Source organism: Aulonocara stuartgranti, assembly GCF_965226115.1.
Source record: "Aulonocara stuartgranti genome assembly, chromosome: 4".
NCBI classification, from domain to species: domain Eukaryota; kingdom Metazoa; phylum Chordata; class Actinopteri; order Cichliformes; family Cichlidae; genus Aulonocara; species Aulonocara stuartgranti.
Genome location: NC_138942.1, coordinates 2929067 through 2947438, shown reverse-complemented (window position 1 = coordinate 2947438; position 18372 = coordinate 2929067). Strand labels below are relative to the sequence as shown.

Sequence of the window (18372 nt, the reverse complement as noted above, 5' to 3'; positions counted from 1 at the left end):
ATTTCACCTGCATCAACACAACGCCAGAAACGCTGACTCTCACCTCGAAGTGGTTTTCTAAATGATTGCCTACTAGGATATTCTGCAGTAACAGAAGTCGTAAAGTCCAGGAATTACATTAAACACTTGGCTTTCCATCAATCTGATTCCACGAGTCAGTCTTTCGCTCTTGCACCGATGGACGGTAGTTTGTCCGTTTCACAGATTGCAACAGCAGCGAGAGGGCTGGACAGCATCAGATCACGGGAGGAGACAGCTGAATGACAATGAAGACAACAAGACAGGAAGTGCTGGCACTAGCTAGTTAGCAAAATAAAAGTATTGCCTACTTGTGAATCTGCGTGGAAGGGGACTGCTTTATCACATGGATGAAAGCACTGCAAGTTACAAAGACAAAAGCATTCAGTAGTACAAGGGGGGATACAACAGAAGTAAAGCCTTCAAGGAGGAGACTGAACTTGTGATCACAACAAAACTTTGAAATTAAATTATCCTAAAACTGCTACAGGAAACAGGTGTTTGTGACTTATAGAAAAAGATCAGGAGCCATGCTGGAGCAAACGTGTCCCTTCATCTTCCCAGTGGCTCGGGCCCTGCTGGTTTTCATTTTGCCAGAGCTCTGCATGCACAAGTATGACATTTAAGTAAAAGTCACTCAAGTATTAAAAATGGATGTGCCCATGTTTGGCTCTCATTAAAGACAGAGGTCTGTGTTAAGACAGATATATCAGTATTCATGTCCACGGCCCTCCATATGTCAGGGGAAGGACGGCTTGCGTTGAAGAAACAAGCGTTCTGTTTGCAGAGCCGTGGACAAACGGCAAATCATATCAAAAGTATGAAACGCCGGGACGAGACGCTGATGCGAGGATGGCACTCCCGCTCGCCTCCCTCTTTCTCTGCCTTTGTGACTTTAGCCAAAGTCGTCTCCTAATCAACTTTCAAATCGTCAATGTGAAGGTTATAGTAGCACCTTTCCACAGAGGTGCAGATAAACCTGCCTCCATCAACATTCCTGTCAGTGGCTGCAGGTCAGGCTGATACGATATCCATGGCCTTATTCCAAGCCTGCTTTACCGCTGCTGCCACCGTCACGTCAATTTCAGCCCAGGAGGAAGTCGAATGCCCTCTAAGAGTGCCTATTCAACAGCAGGAGAGATGCTTTTTAATTGCCTGCTACGGCGCGGGACAGGAAGACAGTGTGCAATCACGCCTGCAGGTCTTTGAAGAATTGAGGGCGGTGATAAAACTGTTTTAAAGTCCTGTAACTTTAGCACAGCGTGAAGGCGTTTGTTTGCACCCATTCTTGTTAATAACGCATGAAGAGTGCTGAATGCGCCTGTCAGTAAAGACTGCAGTCTGCCCTCAGCTCATTTTGTTTTACTCGGCTTTCCAAGAAAAGACAACTGCCAGCTGTCACATGTCAACATCTGTCTCCTCACGCCCATAATCCCTCACAACTTAGGGTTGGGGGTTTTTGGACTTGGTTTGGATTAAGTTGTTGCCTCTACAAAGAAACAAAACTGCTCAGCCCACACATTTCCATACAGACTATAAATAGTCCCTGATAGACTGGCTGGGATTATGTTTCATTTACATTTTTAATTTTAGAAAACAACCCTCTAAATTCTGTATAAACACCGACTGACATACAGAACCAAAAAATAAAGACATATCTCAATTTTTCCCTCATTATCAGATTATCTGCTGATTATTTTCATCTATTATGGCCCAAAAAAAATCAACTCAAATTTAATTTATAATCATATAAAATGACAAGAGACAAACACACTGTTCAGCACACCATGTGTGTACCTCAGTGACGAGTGTTTCCTAACAGTTATATCAGTCCTCAGGTGTTTGCATGAATTAGAATTAGAAAGCCTTGACCTGCAACCAGGGTGTGATCAGTGTGTACGTATGTCTACGATCAAAGTGCTGTATGTGTTTGTTTGAATGAGATTTTGACTTTTAAGCTGGGTTTAGACTCCATTACATTGAGTTCATGTTTCATTTCCCACAACAGTTTTCTCCCTTCTGTTATGCTGACTGGTTAGAGCAAAGAGACGTCTGCTATCGGAGTCAGGGGTTAAGTTTTTGTTTTTTCTACCACTCAGTCCAGCCTGCTGTGTCTAGTTTACTTTTTTCAGGAAACTGGGAACGCGCATTTGTGTCTTCACGTATTGATTATTGTAACTAGGGCTGGGTATCGTCACTGATTTCTAGAATCGATTCGATTCACAAGGTCCCGAATCGATCGGTTTTATTACAGACACAGCGTTTTGAATTTTGCATAATTTTAAAAAATTAGGTTTTCTTTTCGGAAATAAGTAAAAGGAAAAAACAGCGGAGGGAGGGAGGGGGAGAGAGAGAGAGAGAGCTGTGCATGAAGTGTGATTTTATCGTGGTGGAAGTTCGGTCAATAATGTTTGGAGAGAGTTAAAACTAACAGCTTTAGAATCGGCGCAAAAAGGGCGTGAACACAAAGCTCGACCCGCCGACGCATCAGAATCAGCGAGCTGTCGGCTTTCAGCCCCGACCGTGTCCGTGCCGTTGGGTGAGAAAGGCGACATCTCACTGATTCTGATGCGTCGGCGGGTCGAGCTTTGTGTTTACGTCTTTGTGAAGAATCTGTGTTCCTGTTTGGTGGTTTTCGAAATTTTGTGAGGTTTAACCTGAGATTCTGGCGTTTCTGGCAAAATAAATTTATATTAAAAAATCGATTCAGGATTTTAATGAATCGATATCACGTTATCCAAGCCAGAATCGATTTTAATCGATAAATCGATTATCAAAACCCACCCCTTGTAACGCTTTAAAATCAGGGGTGGGCAATTCCAGGCCCCGAGGGCCGGTGTCCTGCAGGTTTTAGATCTCACCCTGGGTCAACACACCTGAATCACATGATTAGTTCGTTACCAGGCCTCTGGAGAACTGCAGGAGCTAATTTAGCCATTTAAATCAACTGTGTTGGTTCAAGGACACATCTAAAACCTGCAGGGACACCGGCCCTCAAGGCCTGGAGTTGCCCACCCCTGCTTTAAATGGACTGGCACCTTCATACCTCTCCGACCTCTTACACCTTTATGTTCCATGCCGTGCTCTACGATCTCAGGACTCTGGCCAGAGCCAGAAAAAAGACAGCTGGAGAGCTTTTTCTTTTCGTGTCCCGTTCTTGTGGAACAACCTCCCTCAAGATATTAGGCAGGCATGCTCTGTGGAGGTTTTTAAAACTAAGGTGAAGACACATTTCGTAATTCTTTGCCTTTTAGTTTTTAAATTCTTACTGTTTTTGACTTGTATTGTGTTTTACTTGTACTGCTATTTATCCCTTTTATTTATTCATCTTTTTAGTTTCAGATAGCTGTATAGCACTTTGTTTGAAAGTGCTTTATAAATAGTTATTACTACAACTCGACGCAGCAGCGCAGTGTCCCTGCAGCTGCAAAGAGCCAAACATTCAGAAGGTTTTATATTTATGATACCGATTTGGTGATTTAAGAATACGATATTATTATAGAATGTAATATTTCAGACACATTAAAGTTAAAGACATTTCTCCAACTTTTGTTGTGTGCAGATTTTTATTTGGTTTTTGTCCGTGGGGAAGTTGCAGGTTGCCTTTTGGTGGCCTAACGATGCAACACTCACAGCTCAGTTTAGTTTAAACTTTCATCTATCAGCTGTTATAAATGCAGACATCAACAGATTAGCAAACAGGGAATATTGGCTGATAAATAAAGCCTGCGCTGCACTTTTTCAGTGAACCCCACCTGACTCCATTAGCATCAGTTTTTCAGTGTGTTAAATGTAAAGTTTTACCTTCATTCTGAAAAATTATCTGAACCACACGCTGGGTTGGAGTTTGGATTTTTTATATTTGTATATTTTTCCAGCACCTTTGAGTGACTTCATGAGTGAACATGAGATTCTAATGAAAAACATATTTCTATATGCACACTGTTAAAAACAAAGTGCAACCAAATTAACGTTTAAACATCGAGGCCCACTCCACAAATGCCACAATCCAACTATATTTTTCTATAAGCAAATTTGAGCAGGAGTATAACAGGACATATCATCCGTTCAATAAAACGCACCAATTTAATGTCTTTGATGTGGAGGAACAGAAGCAAGCGTCAGTACTCTGGATGTTTAAAGCTGATAATTCATTGGAGAAACTGGAGGAGTCGATGCTTTTTTCAGGTTTGTTGCTTTGTTGTCTGTTAGTCTTGTGATGGACAAGCTATCAGCCAATGTGCACACCTTGGATGTGTGCTTGGACGCTTTCTCATGTCTTTGTGACCCAGAGGAGTCGCTCCCTACTGGCCATTAAACAGAATGCAGGGTTAAAGCCCTTTAAGATGTCTACAAGAAACAATGTTTGAATTTTTATTGACCCAAATATTAAAAAGTCAGTGCCTGCTTATTAAAACTGCATGACTGCAACAGATGAGAAGTGGATGAAGTGGACAGGAAGGTGGTGAGCAGGTAGAAGCTGAGCGGGTCGGCGTAATCGGGACAGAGAAAAGGGCTCCGTCTCTTTCCTCGACCAGCACGTGTTGGGCTAATTCGTTTCTGCTTCTCACCACATGAGGGAGAGAGACGAGGAGAGAAAACTCATTTCCTTATTACCAGTCGATAGCTGCCCGTGTTTCACCTGCATGGAGTCGTTTCGTGGTGGGAAAGGTCGTCAGCCAGCCTCGTTTTTTTTTTCTTCTTTTAAGCACATTAACCAAGCAGAACAGGCGAGTGAGTGACGAGCAGACTGTACGGAGCGCACTGCAGCTTTAACAGCATGAGCTGCATGACAGCATGCATGAGTGCGTTCACACGTGTGGGTGTGAACATGAGCCGAGCGGATGTGTTACACTGAGCGTGTGCCAAGTGCTCCACCTGCTGCCGAAACGCTGAAGGACCGAGCGTGTCAGCGCAACGATGTTGTCGGAGCTTCGACCTTTTGCTGTTCCTTTACTCCTGCAACAACAGGGATGCTGCAGACTGTGGAGGCACCCGCGCCGAGTGAAGAAGAGCTGGCTGGATTAATGCAAGCGGACAAGAGGAGCAAGGAGACGAGGAGACGAGAGCTCCGATATGAGCCTCGAGGCTTTGTCTGTCGCCGGTTGAAGGTGATTCTGCCTTTAATTCAACAGCAAAACTTCACAGAGAACTCATTAGCCCCAAATCATTCAGGAATTTGCCACAAGTGCAGGTTACCCTCACTCACCTACTCACCCACCCACAAGCAAGGCAGAGAGATTAACAACCTTGATAGGGTCTCAAACAGGTAATTAAAACCAGAGGCAGTTTTTCCATTTATAATTACATCCAATTAAACTGCCAGCAGTCTTCCTTTTGTAAATGTGAGCACCGGACATTAAAAAAAATATCTCTCCCGAATTATCCCACACAACCCTCACTACTCCTCCATATAAATGTTACGCGTGGCTAATGATGGCGACGTCGAAAGTTAATTGAATAATGGCTGAATAATGGGCAGAGAGAGGAGGTGAAGAAGGAGCTGGAGGCGAGAAGATTATTACCTTTGTTGAAGAACATGGAGGCCATCTGACCCATCTCAACCCGCTCCATGATGTCAAAATGATCGGCCTGCCCTGATCTCTCTGTGAAGACAGGAAGCAGACGACGGGAGTAAAGACACCTCGTGCAAGGAGTCAGATAAGCCCAGACTGAGATATCTATCTATCTATCAAAAAAAAGTGTCTTTATACTTGCTACAAATTTACTACATTTATTTAAAGAATTCACATTAAAGCATTTTAACAAATGTAACTTTTTCTCAGGAAATGCCAGAAATGATGATAATTATACTCAGAGGCTGTTCCACCTTGTTTCATTTGCCAAATTGTGAAAATCTGAAAAATATTTAATATAAAATCGCATAAAACTGACAATTTTTGTTTGATAAATGACAAAGTCTAAAATTCATGTCGTTAGCCAGTCATTGGAGCACTTGCTGTGTCTCTAATGTTTGATGTGAATATTAACTTGTCTGTAGCTGCACTGCTGTCATGTGACTTGCTGATTGGATAACTACATGAGTAAGAGGAGCCTGAGCCGGCACACCTCGACTTCAGAGCCTGGATCCGGAGCACGATGAATTTGTGATATATTAAGTCTATACATGTCTCACAGTTCTTCATTTCTGAATTTTATGTGCATTTGTGAACACTTCCTGCAAAATGAGCAATTTTGGAAAATTGCTTAAAGGTAAACTGTGCTAAGCAAGCCATGCACATACATCTGTAACGTGTAATAAAGCCCTCGGCGAGCGTATTTGTAGAGGTGAAACCTTACAATGAGAGAGAAACCTGAACTAAGTGCGTGGTCTTGATGTAAGACTACATCTTCTTTCCTATTTTTCTAAAGAGAGCGACACTCACGAACAGACAAGATGGGCCTCGTCTCCGGCTCCGATCGACCCCGGCACGTGACCTCGTCGTCGTCTGAATACTCGGACGTGGAGTCGCTGTTCTCGACCTGCTGAGGACGACAGGAGGAAAGCGTGACTTCCTGTTTTCCTCATTTCTAAACACAAACAATCAGCAAACAGCTGCAGCAGAGGAAGGTAACATCTGGAAACTACAAGCAGCAGCTGGGAAACCCCGTGGAGGACGGAGGCAATCGCGTGCCCACAGAGTCTCTGCAGATTAGTGTCAATTAGGTGTCAATGATGAGGTGAGTGACATAGGGACAAAGATCGGACGAGGAGTGACAAACAGCAGCTACATGGCCCGCCTTACAGCGCCAATCACAACTTAACTAAGAGTTCAACAAACACCAGACTGCAGGATGTGAACCCGCCTTTTAAAAGATGGTAAATTAGTTTCTTGGACTCCAACCTTGATTTTAGCCTCACCTCACAGGTTTTAGGCTGTTTTCACACCGACACACTTTGTTTGCTCAGGTTCAAATCAGGGATTTTTGTAAAGTCGTTTTTCCTGTGGTTTAATTTGTTTTCATACAAAAAAAATAAAAATCTCCAAGTAAGCCAAAATCTTCGGTACAAACCATCTGAGAACATTTAACGTGGCTATTGGTCAGATGTGTCAGAGGCAACAAGAGTAAATACAGGAAGGAGGACAGAAACCACCTCTTCTTCCACAGTCTGCACCCCAGTGTAATAACCGTGTTCACAGATTATAGCATCACTCGGACCACCTGACCCTCCTCCTGATGGCTCCCAGATCTTAAAATTAAAACAAAAGGAGGGTCACATGTTTTTCAGTAACCACCTCAAAGCTTTTAAACATCCCACTGCTTCATAGCAAACAACGACCTATTCACTCAAACTGCAATTCAGATAAATTAAAGACAACCACAAACATAAAATGTACATAAAACAAAAGCAGACTGGATAAAAGGCATCCGTGTAATGGATAAAAACAGGTGCAGTCACAGTGCTAACTGTGCTGATTTAAAACGATTAAACGGGATTAAACAGCTTCTGCAGATTGTGTAGAAAAGAATCTGTTTCAATATTAACCTGATGATTTTCAATAGTCAGGCCAAACATTTATTATCCTTCCTGAAACTCTGAACACTATGACATGTTAATTCAGTTACAGTCCTCCTAAAACACCAGCAGAGGGCAGTCATGGCTCCCTCCAGGCAGGCCTGTACGCCTCCCATACTAAACCAGATCACTCCTGCTGGGAGGGCTCCTCTTTAATACCTCAGGTAATGAAAAGTAATTGATTGATAACAGCTGGTGGTGTCTGACAGTTTTCTTTGCCTTGAAAATGAATCCCTTTGAATTCTTAAATGTTCAGACAAAAAAATAAATGTAAAAGAAACCCTTTTGAGAGTTTCACAATTTAGCCTCCAGTGCACTGCCAGACTGCCAGAATCATTTTAAGCTTTGGTATTTAATGGCAGTTGGCGGGAGCACAGGTAGATTCAAGCAACAACATTTTTGTGTGTAGCACCACAAAAGAGCCGTGTCCTCAAAAACTGTACTTCAAACTCAGTCCTCCTCAAATACATAAAACACTTTAACCCACAAAGTCACAGTGACGACAGATGCTGCGTACGCTTCGTCATATTTCCTCGTCTTAGCTTTCGGGAGACGTTCGTTTGTCCCGTTATCGCTGTCTCTCTCCGCCTTTCTTTTCGTCACTGTTAAATATTTTTTGGAGAGTTTGTTTACTGCACTTTATCTCCTGCTCTGTGCTGTGTGTGTGCACGTGCTCAGTGCAAAAAACCCTGCCACCTACTGTAGCAGATGTGCAATCACACTCTATTCTAGTACAGCAAAGAAAGCATGCTCCCCCGGGTCACACGCTCCCCCTCTGGCATCGCACCCCACTGTTTGAGAAAGGCTGCAATAAGGGATCTGTGCTGACTTAAAGCTGGGAATGTATGGACTTTACACCTGCTGTTATCATTAACCCTCAAAAACATATAATATAAAGAGGTTAAACATATCACAGCTTATATCCATCCACCAATTATTTTTAGTGAAATCATTTAACAATATGTTAACTGGCACTCATTCTCTCTCCTTCCAAACTGGCTGACAAAGGTCAAACGTATGTCCTGTGTTCAGTGTTAGAGTTTAAATACAGTGCACAAGACAGCTGAAGGATGGAAGCAAGAGTGAAAGGAGAGGTTTACAAGACAGAAGTGCGACCGGCTGTGATGTATGGTGTGGAGATGGTGGCACTGGGAGGAAGACGGGACACCGAGCTGAAGATGTTCACGTTCATTGGACTCAGCAGGATGGACAGGATTAGAAATGAGTCCATCAGAGGGACAGCTCAGAGTCAGAGAGGCTGAGAGGGTTTGGACATGTGCAGAGGAGGAGGGTGGACATACTGGACGAAGGATGCTGAGGATGGAGCTGCCAGGCAGGAGGAGAAGAGGAAGACCACAGAGAAGATTCATGGATGCAGTAAAGGAGAAGATGCAGAGGGTTGGTGTGACAGAGGAGGATGTGCGACCCCTGAGGGACTGAAAAATGAAGCTGATGCTAAAGTACAGTTTATATAAGCTTTCTGGAGTGTTTTTGAAGACAAAGATCTCCCTTGCTGAGTGCTCGGGTGGATGAACTTCATCAGTATTTAATTAGCGTGTTGCTTGGCACTAATTAGCAGGTGTCTGTTTGTGTCGGACATCCATAAGAACTGTTAGAGCGCCACCTCTCATTCAGATACGGTAACTTTCAAAAAACCAACATGGTGGCGTCCAAATCAGTGGCGCTGAGTCAGTGGGTGACACTTACATATGTGATGTCAAATCATGACAAACATGCACCGGTGCAAACTAAAGAGCAGGTAATGGTGACTGACTGCTCTCTGGTTTTTGCTAAATAAACTCATTTTGAACCTGATGGGGTTTTTTGTGTTTTTGTTTTAAAAAGCGTATATTGTTGTTAAGAGGCTTCACTCATGCAGAGGGAAATAAAGTGTTGAGCAGCTCTCCCGTTTCCATTAGATGGAGGGAAAATGCTGAGCAGCACAGCAGCCATGAATCACGGCTGAGTGTTTGAGGCTCAGTTCGAGCCGAGCTATTGTCCTCGGGCTCATAACTCCTCGACTGGAAACCCACAGGCATTAAGCAAGATGACTTCTGTACCCAGGGAGAAACAAAAAAGCAAAGGCCGAGCCATTTGGAGTACACCAAGATTTTTTTTCTAAGGCAAAGTAAAAATGATTTAAGACTCTGTTGTTTCCTCTGGTAATCAGTATCGTTCTACACCGACGGCTTCATCCAAATTGGGTTTCTTATAGACGAGTGGCAAGAGGCGCATTTCACTTCTGCTAGGATTGGGCAATAAAACAACAACAGCCCCCTAAATAAAAAAAATACAGCTTCCCTTTTAAAAGAGAGAACTTTCAGGCTTTAAGCTTTAAATATTCTACAGTCAAGTGATTTTTACTGGGAGTGAAATGAAGACAGTCACCGGATCTATAAAGAAGGTCCAAATGTCCGTGTGGTGATAAACTCAAATAAGGAAGACGTCAGTCGTGTTTAAAGGTTACAAACCTCTATAGTCAGACTGCCGTTCTCATTCTCGAGTCAAATGACTGCACAGTACAGTGGACACTTTAATCTTCATAGCAGCGCTATAAGATGTGGTGAAGCTGTTTTCTCTGCATTTGGCATCACAGTTACAAATGTCACCTGTGTCTGCTCGAGTGGAGCCAAATCCTCAATCTAAAGAGAAGAGTAGGGTTCCTGCATCATGTCAAAAGTCTAAACGGATGCAAATACCCAGAAAAACAGAAAACAGCACAGATTTCTGTCAAGGTGACAAAGCCTGAAGCTACAGTTACACTAAAGGAAAGAGTGGTTGTAGTCGTTGCTACGACCACAATCACTGCAACCGCAATGATCTTGCAGTCTCGTTTCTTTTAAATGGGAGCAGAACACAACAATAACACAAAGCTGGTCTGCTGTCAGTATGAATCGTAATTACATGCAGCCTTTCTGTAAAAATATGCAATAAATGTAACAGGGGGAAAAGAAAAATCAGTGAAAAACGCAAATCTGTTGCCATAATCGTCTCCGAGGCTACGTCCACATGCACACGGGTATTTTTGAAAACGCAGATTCTTCTATGCATTCGGGATTTTCATCCGCACATAAACAGCGTTTTGGGTCAATGAAATGGAGATTTTCAAAAATTCAGTTTTGGCGTTTAGGTGCGGACGAGAAAAACTGAGATTCATGCAACGTCTTATTCTTCTTCTAAATTTGATTAGCAGACTCGCGCAACGTCAAAGGCGTGTGCCGTTTTTGACACCGTGTGTGCCGTACACACAGCTACTGTCCTTCCATTTAAAAAGACGCAGGCATCAGGGTGAACTTCTACATTCAACACTCACAACCCAAATCCCAACGTCAGTTTTGAATAAATTTACTTTTTTTAATTAAATTGATGCATGCTGTTTGCATTTTGCTCATTCCTAAGTTGTGAGTCTGCACAACAGCCAAAATACTGTCTTTAGTTATTAACATCTGAAATGATGAACGCACTTGAAAAATAACACAAAATTAGCTGCCTGACCAGAAAAACTAAAACCTTTCAGCAGTACTTCAGGTTTAGTGGTGGCACAAACCCTCTTTACCCTTTTCCTCCCAGGCTTCTAGACTTCTGATTGGCCAACATTTAGTTTTTAGTGTTTACATGCGGACAGAGATATTTTTCCAAAACTGCACGTGTGGACGGGATTTAAAAAAAAAACAAAAACGGAAAATCTCAGTTTTCAAAAATACCCGTGCAAGTGTGGACGTAGCGTGACTGCACTCAGAGTCGCTGTAGTACGGTGATCACACTGAAAAATGGCACAAACGCTCGCCAACCTTGCAATTATATGAGAACAACTAGAATAAAACAGCTGGTAGCCAGCTGAGTCCATTGAAATTGAAAGCGGTCGCTGAAGGTTTAAGGTATTTCTCAACTCAAACTCAGGCGGACAAACTGCAAAAAAATTCAACGTAATCACTGAGCAACCACCAATTTTTCCTAGTCGCTAGGCAGTTCCCTCCTGATTTTACTCGATATGACTGAGACATTACTGGCTTTACATTATGCAGACCAAATGTGCAAGGAAGCGAATGCCTCCTCTGACTGCTGTTTTGTCTCTGGTGTCTTTCACTCTCAGTGTTTACTGTAAACATTTTACAACTTTATCGCTGTTCAAGTTCTGCTGCGTCAACGTGTCAGAATGAGACCTTAAGCAGACCTAAGAGCTCGAAACATCCCTGCACTGCTTTTAAACACTAAACATTACTTTCACCTTGCTGCAGGGTCGCAGCTCTGTTTGGCTAAGTGTCTTATTAAACTCCCCCTGACAGGGAGGAACATTTACTTCTTTAATATTTGGTTTGTCTGACACACATCCTCACAGCAAAGGGAGAGCGATCTGTCCAGCCCACATCTTATTAAAAAGGATATTTACATATAGAGTAAGAGCCTGCTCCTTCCGACACTTTATCATCTCACCTCTTCCTGCTCTCTCCTCTTCCAGCGCAGCTGAGCGTTGGCCGCTGCCATCGCCTCGATCACGAACGTGGTGGTCATGTAGCTGTAGAGGAGATGATAATCGAGTTAACAGGTCATATTTTTAATGACAGAGGAAAAAAAAAAGTCTGATCCATTATCAAATGGTGCTTTCACCAGCAGAAACCTTCATTTATTACGCCGCCGCAGGCTGGCGAAGAAAGGAAAGCACCAAGTTTCTGTGTATAACAAATGAGGGATTTATGAAAGCTTCAGATTAGAATAAGTTTAATGAAAATGGGTTTATAAAAAGGTTCATATTGTTAGGAAAAGCCTACACTGGGTCTTCCCTATAAACTTTCCATATTCGCAATGACAGATTGCAGAGTTTGGATGTAACATTCTCATATTTATGCTGGTTTGAGTGTAATCCCAACTCTGAAAAACTGATCCAGTATCAGTAACATTTCGTTGCTTGCAGGTATACACCAGCTACTAACATGAAGTGGAAGAAGCAAAGTTTTATACGCATTTATTTATTTGATCCTTATTTGCCCGGTGCGCTCCCTATAATTAAAATCTCTTTTTCAAAGCACACTGCCAAGAAAGCAAAAGGTTGCGAAAGCTATAAAATGAAGAGGCGCGATCAAGAAAATCAAAGCAAACAATTACAAAAAACCCCAAAACAAAGTCCAGCTCAGGAATAACGCGCTTGGAAACGGAGCTCTTCCAGGGAGATGAATGAACAGCTTTAGTGTGTTCTGCAGATTGCTCCATGACCAGGGTGCAGAGTGAGTTTGTTCTACCAAACAGTCACCAGAGAAATATATATACAACATGTAGAACATGAAATATTCTATACTGGGAGTAAAAAATGTTCACAACAAAACAAACCAAGACAAAAATAAAGCGATTCCCTCTAAAACATACTTCGGTGTCTCTGTGTATGAAACTGATGTCATCACCGTGATTATTTCGTTTTATTTCTCCACTCGCTCCTCTCATGTGTGAGTAGGATCGCTCAGCAAAGACTTCCTGTCACTCATTTATTAATAAATCCCAATTCAGTTAAGTTATCCTGAATTATTGCATTTCTGTTATTTATTATTATTAGTTGGGTAACCAAACCCTGATCCGACCTTGCATTATAAAGAATTACTTCCAGTGTATTCCTCACTTCCTAATTCCAGCTAACCGGAGGCTAGTTGGCACCAGAAGCTACACATCCAGGTCCAGCGTGCTGAACTATGAAAGCTCCATCCTTTCTCAAATAAACTTCAGATCCCTGAGTTACCACCAACAACCACTGAAGCAATCTGTGCTCCACGCCACGACACTTTTGTTAATTAAATAGTCTTTATATATTTCTTAAATCAGATATTTTTCTACATAATAATCTGATTTTAGGGGTAAAATTTGGCAAGAAACACTCAGAACTACAAAAGAAATGTTCATTTGAAAACTCGACATAACTGACCCTGCACATAGTGTGCCAATAAAGCCTGAATAATTTCAGCGCCTGAGCATGTCTTTAATAAACATTGCTACTTCTTGCTGTGGGTTCACTGATAGGGACCAAAGGAAGTCCAGTGTCATGAAGTCATTTGAATGAGCACTTCTCATATTTCAGCTACAAGCCTCTCTCTCTTAAACTTAAATACCAACACGCATCTGAGATGTTTAGGCTACATCTGTAAATGGAAGATATATTTAAAAAACGAAAACAGGGCTGCACAATTTCACTTGATTACAATTTTGGCTTGTCTCAGTTAAATCAAGATAACTGACTGAAGGTGAGTGCTATCAATCTGTCTTTAAATCTCCACCTGGTGATGTGCCTGCATGTGCCAATCACAGCTCCTCCCTGCACCGTGCAGTTTTATGTTTCCAGTAAACAGTCTGAACCTGTAACGCTACATTAAAAGACGATACAAACACCAGACAAGAAACAAATCGAGAGCTCGTTCCTGGAAGCAGCTCAATCCTTCAGATTCAGGGCCAGCGATGTTAACCACGAACAAATCACACCCGGCATAATCATGCAGTCCTAACAGAAAGTAACCTGGACACAATAGAGTTTTTAAAATGTGCCGTGTTATTAGTGAAAGAGGAAGTAAAAGAAGGCCTACTGGGTGGCAAATATCAACCAAAGAAAGAAACCCACGTTTACCTGTGAATCCCAGACAGGAAAAAAAAGGCAGAGGTGGAAGTCAATGACTATTATTATTTAACTAAGTTTGGATCAGAGCAACACTCACCTCATAAATCCTAAAAAGGTGATGAGGGCCAAGCTGACCACCCACCCAGCTTGAGCGAAGGCTTTGGGCATCGTCAGAGCTCCGGTCCCCACAATCAGGTTGAACATGTACACCAGCCCCACCTGGAGAGGAAACCACGGGAGGTAAAGAAATGCATAGGTGTGCTCCTGATAAATATTAACATTTATCACCGCACAAGCTTTTCATTTCACCTCTGCTGACCCCATCTCTCCACAGACATCCAATATTTTTTACTATTGTATAATAATATTAGAAAATATTATTAGAAACTATTAATGATTTACTAAAAGCCTTTTTCCTCAAGTGCAAATCCTCAGGCACCAGAGTATCAGGTGCTCCTTGGCACCCGGGCTGATACAGATCAAGCTACTTGGGTGGAAGAATGGGCCAGTGCCAAGGGAGACAGTAGGGCTTAATTGGGCAGCACTTACACTATCGGATAGCTGAGTGCTTTAATCATTCAAGGCTTTTACTTCCTGGAAAAAGAAAAAAAAACCAAAAACAGAAAATCATCTGACCAGCAGAGCTGACTCTTTGTGGCAAAGTCATGCTGAAGTAAGCAAAGTCAGGGTATGTACTGAGCTGTCGAACTGAGTAAAGACGCCTGACGTGACAAAAAGAAGAAAAGAGGACGTAGAAGGATCTTTTAAGCTTCCTCTTTATTTATCATTGCACTTTCACACACAAAACTTATTTTTACAAGCAGACTTGATCAGCTATTTTCACTAAAAGTCATCTCAAGACCCTTCGTTTGTAAGAAAATTAGAGAGAGAACCAAAAAAATGAAATGATCCCCTGCGAGCAGCACTTGGTGACTGTGGAGAGGAAGAACTCTATTTTAATATCAAGAGACAGCCAGTAGAAGCAGGATCAACCAAAGGGGGGAGAAAAACGTTGCATACAGTGAACATGAACAACAACTAGTAAATATAACTACAAGCCTGCAGTCTGAGAGTGAAGCTAGTACTCTCACTGTGGTATTTTCAATCAACTGAAGACTTTTCAGAGAGCTTTTAGGAAAGCCTGATAATAAGGAAGCACAACAGTCGATCCTAAAAGTAACATGGATACATTTCTGAGGCAACTTGACACAGACGTGTCCTAACTTTATGAAGTATTTAACGTGGTTGTTCAGCTCACAGGGTTCCGGGTTTCTGAATGTCAGGGGTTCAATCTCAGGCCCCGTGACAAGGCTTTTAACCCTCTCTGCTTCGAAGAGCTTTGTTCAAACAAGTTCCAAGGTTGGCGATAAAGCAACAATACTGCAACTACAGCATTTTCAAAGAGGCCAGTCAGGTGGTTAAGCATGTGCCTGACCTTAAAAGGAGCTCTGACAAAGACGACAGCTGCGGCTTTTTAATCGGGATTTTAACCTCAGCAGTTTCAATCTGCTATTTTTTTTGCCATTTGTTTTGCACATATTCAACTCTGTATATTTTATAATTATTATTATTATTATTTTATTTTTTTTTTTTTTTACTATTTAATTTGTAAAAATGTGTGTATACACACACACACACACACACACACACACACACACACACACACGTAGGAAAATATTTAGTATACACATCCAGAAATGCATACACTATTATATATTGTACATATATTTATTAGTTTCAGGTTGGCCATTCTTGTATTTTGCTCGTTTGTGTTGTTGTGTTTGCACATCTCTGTTGCTTGTGGGGCTCGCACACAAGAATTTCACTCGCATGTGCTGTGCCAGTGTGCCTGCACATGTGATGTGACAATAAAAGTGATTTGATTTGATTTGATTTGATTTAAAGCTAATTCTTCTAAAATTTGAAAGATCATTGCTTTCCAGTCTTTGGTTCCTACAGTGACACCATCACACACTAATGTCCTCTAATTTTCTATCCAGGTCAAGTAAATCATTCCCTGGCCGTCACATAGCTGCTGTGTTACTCTTTCTTTGAAAACACTTTTAATTAAATTAAACTATCAGCACTGATTTTGTGTTTAGGTGTCCTCACAACCAGCACCATCTCTTAGCTCCTTTAGTGACTAAATGCATCAGCTGCTTTGGGACAGAAGTGACGAGAGCACAGCCACGCTTGGAAGTCAAACAATTTCCTTCGATTTTCCTCTTTTCATTGACAGGAAAGCTGTGACTAACACACCGTCCTTTGTTTCCTTTAAACTACAAATTACAACCAAAAGCAGCACAGTGTGGCAGCCTTTAGAGGTCATAATGTGCTGAACATTAAACGCCCTTTCATGTGTTCGTAACAGTGTGCTTTAGTAGGAGAGGCTGTTTTAAACCAGCAAGGGTGTATTTTAAATATTCAAAGAGAGACTGGGAGATAACTCCTGCATGCTGGAAACTTACAAATGGAGAGTAGGGCTCTCCTGTGTCTGTAATCCCACCTGCCATGGTCGGTGACCCTGGTTCTCACCTCTCACCTGGACAGAAAGAAAAAGCAGTCAGGTAGCTTATGAAGCCTGTTGCGTTACTGCCATGATGATAACAATTATCTTTTCTTAAGTTTCAGGGGGAGTGTCATTCGAAGTGCTAAATCTTTTCTTACTTGCATGGAAACAAAAACCCGGTAACTTATCGTGTAATTTAGCATTTACCTTAACATTTCCATGAAGTACAAGCACAAAATCCAACCTGGGACATTAATTAACTTTTAGGAGCTGCTCTTTAATTCGGCAGAAATATGACGCGTTAAATCTGAAGGTTTGTGTTCAGTGTCACATGTCTTCTTCCAGCTGTCAGTGACAAAAACTGTACTGCCATAGTTCCTTTGAGCCATGGCCACAAATATGACCTACTAAACGTTAAGTATGTGTATCTTCGCTGGCCACTTTGCCTTCATTTAGTTGAGTTTATGTAATTTCAGAGAGCTGACATTTGCATGGCAACCGCTCATTCGGGAAGTATAACGTCAGACTAGCACATCTATCACGTTTGAATAACAGCATAAAATAATTACTAATAAAAATAGATAAATTCATCAAGTTATTCTGCAGATATCGAGCTGCCACAGAGCTGTCATTACTGGAAATGAAAGTAAACACTGCTCACCTCCCTCCTCTCTGGTTTGTGTTGCTAACTTAGCTGCTAAGCTAGCAGGATGCTCGGGACCAAATCCTCACTCACTAGCCGAAAAAAGCTCACTTTTCCAGTTCAGCCAGCACGGACTGGTTCGCCTTTATGTGGCAGCCTGGAAGTCGGTGTAAAGCGGGAAATAAAAACACATTTCCATAAAGAAATACGTCTCTAACACGGCGCTAACTTCAGCAGTAAACTAACCGAACCAGCACCTCAGCTGGTTCGGTCAACCAGTCAAATAAAACTACCTCTGACGCAAGCACACATTTCCGTTACTGATTTTCAAAGTAAAGGCTTGTTTACCCTAGTTGCAAGGCAGCCCGTTGGCTGACCAAAGAAAGCTTTTATTTTGAACATTTTGCCCCATCTTATAATCGTTAACTTGACGACCCTACTGTAAAATCACGGTTGAAATTTGACTCCATGTTTTAGAGTTTAATATCACATATTAATTATATTTATTTTTTATGGTAACCTTTAGCTTATTCTGCCTCGCGTTTTACAAATACATTTGATAAATTTGTCTATTTGAATTAGCCACAATTTATTACCCGCCTTTTCGGACTGTCAGGGTTATCAATATGAGCGACCCTTCTAGCGGCATGTACACGTGTACATGTCATATGACATATGGCATACCTGTCTGTGCCATAATAAAGCAGAGTCCCTGGGTCTTGGGCTCACACTGAAATCCCAGTGAATGAAATCCTTCTTTTATTGGCGTTTACAATTCTGGCATCAGACAAGTGAGATTTGGTGCAAAATTACCACGGATGCCAGCATGAACCAGCGCCCTTCTATAATAATCACATTTACTGGAGATGAGTTTATAAACGTGTCGCCTGACACAGTTGTTTTTACGTTATTTCAGTCCACAAACTGAGCTGAACCGGCACTTCCCTCTCAGGCATTTAAACACACCCTCAGCTGCAGAGGTGTTCAATGAAAAACGGTTGTAATCCTTCAGGTCCTCCTGTGTCTTAACAATCGAGCTGTGATTCTGATAAGTCTGTTAAACTACAGCCAGCTTCCCTTCCAGCAATATG

General features: G+C 41.9%; 1 protein-coding gene across 2 annotated transcripts in view; it reads right to left on the bottom strand.

Annotated features, from left to right (window-relative positions):
* Positions 1–17565, bottom strand: part of tmem104 (transmembrane protein 104) — a 74500-nt gene extending 56935 nt beyond the window's left edge. The window contains exons 1-6 of one of the 2 annotated variants that reach the window (XM_082531449.1): positions 17300–17565; positions 16598–16671; positions 14227–14348; positions 11972–12053; positions 6405–6504; positions 5544–5624 (exon numbers count right to left, since the gene is read on the bottom strand). In XM_082531449.1, coding sequence (XP_082387575.1) covers positions 5544–5624; positions 6405–6504; positions 11972–12053; positions 14227–14348; positions 16598–16642 — 430 coding nt within the window. In that variant the 5' untranslated portion in view covers positions 16643–16671; positions 17300–17565. The remainder of the gene's footprint in view (positions 1–5543; positions 5625–6404; positions 6505–11971; positions 12054–14226; positions 14349–16597; positions 16672–17299) is intronic. The other variant, XM_082531450.1, reaches the window with a different exon arrangement.
* Between the last annotated feature and the right edge of the window lie 807 nt (positions 17566–18372).